Raw genomic sequence first — 8,261 nt, 5'->3', positions numbered from 1 at the left:
TCTCAAGCCCTTGGCAAGAGACCCCTACCACCACCACCCGCTACAGGGAAACAACCGCGCTCGGAACCACAAATCAAATCCGATAAGAAAAGGAGCCGAATCAGAGTAAACATCGGCACTGCTTTCAATCGCTGGAGACAACTGATAGACCATAAAGAAATGAGGCTCGACTCCGAACTTGCAACATTTCTAACAATAAGTTAGATGCTGTTAGTATTTCGCTAGAAGTTTGTTTTATATGTTTGTGTATTTGTTTTCGGGAAGTTATAACATAGCAATGTATCGAAGGCTGTTCGATAAACGTGCTAATGTTAGCGATGGCTAACCGTAGCTGCATTTGATAATTAGCTAGCTATAACTTAACGTGACCCATTTTATTATATCATAACTAACCTGCTCTGTCTAGTCTGTTGGTCTCCGTGTCCTCTTTGCTTCGTGGTTTTTCTTTGCGTGAAAAAATTGATGTGTGGCGTGAAAGCGTGTGAAAGGAGTCAATTGCGTGTGTCTCATGGTGAATGCTTGAGAGTTGGCACATTAGTTCCCAAGCATAATAAAGGAGAGGTTGATTATTGCTGTTTAGCTTTTGTATTAATCTATGATGTGTCCCTGTTTGCGTACAGGGACATAAAAAATAAATTAAAAGTGATACGTGGACCAAGGTGTCTGAGATTGTTCATTTTAAGTAAAGGATCCTAATATTTCGTCCACAACAATATTTAATGAGGGTATAACTCCTTGTGGTTAGTCTGCACGAGATCAACAAGCTTGTTTGCTTTGCGGCCGCTTTAAATACAAAATAAGCATTTGATCTACGTCAGAGCATCTGAGCGCTCACAAATCTTTCTGCAGCGTCGTGAGCAGAGCGGCAAGAGCGATTTTTTGACGCTCTAGACGCCGGCGGTGTGAACGCACAGTTAGGCTTCGGCTATGGCTGTAGTGTTGTTGTGAAGGTAGGGGCGGAGCATAGAGACTATGCCGTTTCTCGTTTGTTGCTCTGGAGTAGACCAATTCACTTTATTGAGGCATACTGCCCCCATCTGTTATGGAATGTGGAGTATGACTTGATTTTTTTTGCCAAACATTACAGATGGCACCTTTAAACATTTGCTTACTAAAAAAATAAATCATTTCTAATCAATCACTCATTCCAACCCATTACTTTTCTAGATTGCTCCAGGACTCATTTAATGTGTTTTTTTTTTTATATCAAATAAAAAAATATTTAAGTGTGAAGGCACTTCAGTGTCTATAACTTTCAATATTTTTGAGCATTATCAAATGTAGTTGATAAAAAGTAAAGCCCAAAGGGTCTTCTTTCCAAAGACACCAAAATTACGTATGTTTGTACCACACTGAAGTAGGAAACTGTTACAATTATAAGTTTGGTAGAGCATTTTCAATTGTGAGTCCCATAATTGGGGGTGCAGGCTAACAGGTTAAAGCATACATGAATGTTACTGGGAAAATTTAGATAACTGTAAGAGATCAGATATACATTGAATTAATGAAGTTCAACAGAAAGAGCAAAACCGTTGAACGGTATTCACATGAAGATGAAAGAGCAAATATATATGTTAGATTGAACAAGGAAATAGCAAGAAGGGGGTGTTTTGGAAATGGACAATTGTATTGCTATTTACCTGTTTCAGTGTTATATTATTTGCTCGTTTTATGTAAATGCCATAAATGCTTTGAAATAAAGATGCTTGCAATTGCAGAACTTGCTTTGTTAGAATGAATAAGCATCAACTGTGAAAGTTAGATATCTGAGTTTGACAGTGGTGAAGAGAGAATGTTGCAACATCAAGCAGATATAAGCCAGACGATAGAAGATGATGATAAAGAAGAGGAAGACTACTAGACACAGAAAGAACGTAAGTGACAAAGGAAGTTATCCGTCACAAGTCACAGACATTGATGAGTAATTAGAATTACCCAAAAAATTATATAAAAGGTCTGAGGATTAAACTACTCTTCAGATGCTGCCTGCATTAAGCCTGAAGGACACTTGGTACCCCAACGAGTGGCGTTTAACAGTATCTCCAATATTACTGCTTAAGAGTTTGATTATAGAACTTGTAACTTAGCTGAATTTTTTTTTTTTTTTTTTTTGCATGAATTGCCTGGTATTGTGACCAATAAAATAAGAGATTTTATTGTTACTTTTGCCACCAGTGAGACTTTACTTTAAACTACAAACTGAGCCTAAAACTAGATCAACCACAAGGGAGTCTGCTACGTCATTCCTGAAGAACTTCAACCTACAGGCAGGTGAGAGCTTTATGGTTTAGGCTAGATTTGACTATCTACCTACCTGAATAATCATAGGGTTGAAGGTGTGAGATAAAAGGACACACGAGTAACACTAAGCATTTTAAAGTTGTGAGGGAAAAGCTATCTGTATGTTGTGTATAATCACAAAAAAGTTCAGCCGTCTACATTGTCAGCTGAGGTGATTACAAAGATTAACCAAGTTGTTTTGGGGAAGTCGTAGCCTAATTGACTACTCACCCTAAGGTCGTGGGTTTGAGTCTCGGGCCAGCAAAACATGATTTCTGAAATTGTATAAAAAAAGTTATCTGTTTTTGCAAATTAACTCTTCATATATTAACATGGACAATAGTGTTTAAAAAAAAATGTAATTTTACAATATTACTGTTTTACTGTATTGTAATAAAATAAATGCAGCAGTGATGAGCATAAAATACTTCTTTCAAATGCATTACAAATCTGACACTAAACTTTTGAACAGTAGTGTATGTTTGAGGTATTACTTACTAGTCATATGGTTCATAATGTCTAGAGATGTTCTTCGACAGGAGATATGCTCCAACATTAGAGCATGGCCATCAGCATGGAACAATCTAGAAACAAACAAAAAATGGTCACAGAACCAAATATATTTATTATACAATATTTACAATATTTATTACATAATGCCAAATTTATTTTAAGTGAACTAGAGTAAACTTGGAATACAGAGAAAAAGGATATACAGAAAAGATAAAAACATTTTGAAAAAAAAAAACTTTTTTAGATTGACTTAAGTAGTGCTCAGACAGTGTCACTGGTAAATCTTTGATAAGAAAATCAGTCTATATAAAGAAATAATCAGTATACAATCCACAGTCTAAAACTCTCTAGTTCAATATGTTAACTTGTGATCTGTAAAAATGTTTTTCTGAGTTGGATATGGATGAAATTGGATCAACGACAAACTTATGGTATCAGAAAACAAAGGTTTAATTTACGGTCACATATACCCATGGCCGGTGGCGCTAGAGAGTAGCACATGGAGTAAAACCAGAGACACTTTGCAAGATTGCAAATTTTGGTATCAGATCAGAAAAATCTTACTCACACCTGCTCACTTACCCCTATAGCTTGCATTAATGCATAACTCTTTTTTTTTTTTTTTATCATGGATGAGATTTAAATAAAGACAATGCATTTGCTTCTTTTGTTCAGCTTAGACAAAAATTTGGTCTACCTTCCTATAATTATTTCAGGTAGTTCAAGTACGGAATTATATTAAAAGTAATCTCTAATTTTGAAGTTTCCAAGTTCCCTGATTATCTTTATTTATTTATGACCTCTGAACTCCACTAGAAGGGTCTTGTTTCTAAATATGTTAAATATTTTAATAATTATAGAACTCCTTCTACTCAATATTTAAAGATGTCTTGGGAAAAGGACTTGGGGATAGATATTTTAGAAAATAGGTGGACTAAGGTATTAGGTCTCCAAGGTATTAGCTCTTGTTCCATCAATTCTTATTTTCAGTTGATTCTGTACAAAGTTGTCCATAGATTGCACTACTCTCGCACCAAATTACATTCCATATATCCCTCTGTGTCACCTTTGTGTCTTAAATGCAAGTCCACTGAGGGTATGTTGGTTTTGCAAAAAAAAAAAAAAATTTTGGACGGATGGTTTTTCTTTCTACTCAAAGGTACTTAAGATTGGTTGTCCTCATGACCCTCTTATTGGAATATTAGGCTGGGGCCCCTTCTTAGAGAAGTATAGTGATAGTCAGATCTAAACCGTTAAATATAGCAACATAGCACAAAAGGCAATTTTGTTGATGTGGAACAAAGAGTCTGCACCTAAATTTGAAACATGGCTTACGGAGCTCACTAATGTGCTACATATGGAAAAAAATAGATATGAGATTGTGGATAAACCAAAGAGATTTGTACAGATCTGGAAGTTCTTCTTGGAATATTTCAAAGGTGACCAGTGATAAATTAATTTAACCTTTTTTTCAAGTGGGGTGGTTAATTTGCTAAAATAGGAGTGTGAAACAATTCTATATTTCCATAATTGGGTATTTATTGGCATAGATTTGTTTTTAATGACTGTATGTTTATATATTTAGAGACGTCTGTATGTGCTTTTGTGTATGTATATGTATATATATATATAATATATATATAATATATTTCAGATCATTATTTAGTTTTGTGCAAACTTCCTATAGCTTAAACTGTAAATTCTACTTCTTGTTAAAAGTATGGAAGAACCATCACTTCTACCACGAAAGACTGCTTTTTAAGTTATCTTCCTGATGTATCCAAATTCCTTAGCATATCCAAAACCTCAGAACAACTTGATGGTGTAACAGAAATTATGGACTCTCTTTTCTAGCATTTTAAATACAGCTGCTCCTTTATGCGTAAGGAAAGTACCCTATCCTACAGAAAAACATTAAAAACTGCCAGGTCTGATTACTTTTTTAGAAGAAAACAAACATAACCCCTTACATTAAAAAAATCGTTTTTAATCACATTAAAAACTTCACAGTCATGGGTAAGAAGGAGGTGGGAACCGGCGGACATTCAAAATGAAACTTTAATTACAAAATAACCACAAACAGAAACCAAACACAAAATAAAATACAGGCCTGGTCCTTTCCCGTCCTTCACTGTCATTGCTCCTCTTTTATATCCTTCCGATCTCCTCTGTGGGACTCGAGACCGGTGAGTGAGAGACCGCTCACTTCCCAATCACTCCACCAGCCTCTCTCCATTCCCACAGCTCTCTGCCCTGCCCCACTCGTCTCATCCAGATATTTATTCAATACAGTGGCTAAATTAATGAAAAATAAAGCCTCAACAAGTGTTGACATTTCCCAACACCACAGCAGTAATGACTTTATGAACTACTTTACTTCTAAAATCGATACTATTAGAGATAAAATTGCAACCATTCAGCCGTCAGCTACAGTATCACATCAGACAGTGCACTATAGACCCCCTGAGGAACAGTTCCACTCATTCTCTACTATATGTAACCCAGGGTAAATATAAAAAGAGAATAATAGTAAAATTAATTAATAAAATTAAAGTAAAATATAAATAGTAAAATTATATGGTTCTATTTTCCCAGTCACCTGAACACACCCTTCATTTATATCATCATGCAGGAGTCACATGGTAGGTTCAGTGAATGCTTTCAACCAATCATAGCATGCAAGCATGTTTTTACAAGCTGCGGTGAGTTTCCCCAATCAGTAGTGTGAGGGGGAATCCACCGGAGCAGTTGCACTCGGTATGTCTCTATACAAACAATGCTTTTCCGCTTATTTCCATCTTAAATGCTTGTTTAATTTTAGCATGCGATCCTGTATTTGTAGTGTCCACCACCGTCGTCTTTATAAGATAGGATTATCAATTGTATTGAATATAAATCATTTAAATACTTAAAACCATAGCTTTGAAACAAAGTGCTAGGTTTACATTACAATTTATAAACCCCAATAGAATTCCATAGGGATGGATACAATACAATGAGATGGCTTAATGCTATAAGCATTAAGCTAGCAGAACCCGTCATTATAATAAGAATGCCAATAAAGTTGTCAGTGCCATAATAACATGCTAGCGGACACAACAACAAACAGTAATGTAACTAACTGAATGTAATAACCTAGAACGCTGTCTAATACTTGATGGCTGCTCTGTCAATTCTTCATCATCAGTTAGGAACCTATGTGTGCTATTTATGACTTCAAGGTTATATTATTCTAATGCTTTATTGGGTGGTTGTTCTACATGCTTAATAACTCCATATTAGCTCGGTCCTGTCAACAATGCACTGGCTCCCTATCAAACATCGTATAGATTTTAAAATCTTGCTTAATACATATTAAGCCCTGAATGGTTTAGCACCTCAGTATTTGAATGAGCTCCTGTTACATTATACTCCTCTACGTACGCTACGTTCTCAAAACTCAGGCAATTTGATAATACCTAGAATATCAAAATCTTACTGCGGGCAGCAGATCCTTTTCCTATTTAGTGCTTAAACTCTGGAATAACCTACCTAACATTGTTCGGGAGGCAGACACACTCTTGCAGTTTAAATCTAGATTAAAGACCCATCTCTTTAACCTGGCATACACATAACACACTAATATGCTTTTAATATCCAAATCTGTTACAGGATTTTTAGGCTGCATTAATTAGGTAAACCAGAACCGGAAATACTTCACATAACACCCTATGTACTTGCTACATCATTAGAAGAATGGCATCTACGCTAATATTAGTCTGTTTCTTTCTTATTCCGAGGTCACCGTAGCCACCAGATCCAGTCTGTGTCCAGATCAGAAGGTCACTGCAGCCACCCGGATCCAGTACGTATCCAGACCAGATGGTGGATCAGCACCTAGAAAGGACCTCTACTGCCCTGAAAGACAGCGGAGACCAGGACAACTAGAGCCCCAGATACAGATCCCCTGTAAAGACCTTGTCTCAGAGGAGCACCAGGACAAGACCACAGGAAACAGATGATTCTTCTGCACAATCTGACTTTGCTGCAGCCTGGAATTGAACTACTGGTTTCGTCTGGTCAGAGGAGAACTAACCCCTCAACTGAGCCTGGTTTCTCCCAAGGTTTTTTTCTCCATTCTGTCACCGATGGAGTTTCGGTTCCTTGCCGCTGTCGCCTCTGGCTTGCTTAGTTGGGGTCACTTCATCTACAGCGATATCATTGACTTTATTGCAAATGATTGCACAGACACTATTTAAACCGAACTGAGATGATGACATCACTGAATTCAATGATGAACTGCCTTTAACTATAATTTTGCATTATTGACACACTGTTTTCCTAATGAATGTTGTTCAGTTGCTTTGACACAATCTTTTTTGGGTGTTTGTTAAATGTAAGCAAAAATCTTCACAATTAAAAGAAGCAAAGACTTAAACTACTTCAGTCTGTGTGTACTGAATTTATTTAAGTTTCCCAATTTCCCAACTTTTCCACTACATTTATTGAGAAGCACCTGTAATATACTACAGTATACTATAATTTACTACAGCTTTCTATAGTATGTATTACAGTTTACTACAGTATTTTTTCATGGTGAACTGGTTCAACCTGTTCACTAAGAAAAACTGCTTAAATAGAAAGATTCGTTCGTGTTCGGGACATCATCACTAACTAGTCTGTTGTACTTGTGTTCACATATGAGCAGGATGTTCACGTACACGGTGTCTGTCACTACTGGCAATCAGGAGTTTGCTGGAACAAATGATTACATTTACCTGACGCTGGTGGGCTCGGAGAGATGCAGTGACCAGACTCTACTGGACAAATCCTTCTTTGACCGTTTTGCAAGAGGATCGGTAAGAAATAGTTTTCCCCTTAAAAATTCAGTGGAAACAGCTTTGTTATGTATTGAACAGTAGCCTACAGGTTGTTCAGTGTTTAAACATGAATTTATTCCATTCATTTATTGATGTCTAATGCTTATCAGATATGTTTTATCACTCCCATTTAAAAGTCACAGTCTGCAAATCATGGAATATTATTTAACACATTACATTTTAAATGTATAAGAAAACTTATTTTCAAATAAGTAACGCCAGTTACTTTGTTTTCCATGTATTGATTGACAGCTATCCTGTCCTCATGTTAAGAGGAATCAGGAGTGAGTTCAGATGTGTTGTGAGCGCTGTGTGAACAGGATGATACTCTAGTTTGTGGCAGAACCTGATTTTACCAAGTGTGACATGTTCCTGGGACAACATCGTTGTTGACCCTGGAACAACATTGTGTTTAACCAATCAGATTTGTAGAACCAGTTTTTAGATTTTGTGAAGTTTACGCTTAAAATCAGTGTTTGGTGCTTGTACATCAGTGTCATTCATCTATCATTTCCTCTGATTTTAGGGATTACTCATGGTTAAGGTTAGGTATAGGTGTAGGGATATGGTTAAGAATATATTTTTGGAGTAAAATGTTGTTCCAGGGTC

At 36.4% G+C, this 8,261-nt stretch overlaps 1 protein-coding gene across 4 annotated transcripts in view; it reads left to right on the top strand.

Annotated features, from left to right (window-relative positions):
• Window positions 1-1,973: 1,973 nt before the first annotated feature.
• Window positions 1,974-8,261, top strand: part of LOC113048375 (arachidonate 5-lipoxygenase) — a 102,777-nt gene continuing 96,489 nt past the window's right edge. The window contains exons 1-2 of one of the 4 annotated variants that reach the window (XM_026210167.1): window positions 1,974-2,267; window positions 7,481-7,631. In XM_026210167.1, the coding sequence (XP_026065952.1) occupies window positions 7,482-7,631 (150 nt within the window). In that variant the 5' untranslated portion in view covers window positions 1,974-2,267; window position 7,481. Of the gene's footprint in view, window positions 2,272-7,396; window positions 7,632-8,261 lie in introns of those variants that run through there. The other 3 variants (XM_026210166.1, XM_026210165.1, XM_026210161.1) reach the window with 3 other exon arrangements.

Source organism: Carassius auratus, chromosome 29 (genome assembly GCF_003368295.1).
Source record: "Carassius auratus strain Wakin chromosome 29, ASM336829v1, whole genome shotgun sequence".
In the NCBI taxonomy this organism is placed as follows: Eukaryota; Metazoa; Chordata; class Actinopteri; order Cypriniformes; family Cyprinidae; genus Carassius; species Carassius auratus.
This window is presented reverse-complemented; position numbering and strand designations above follow the sequence as displayed.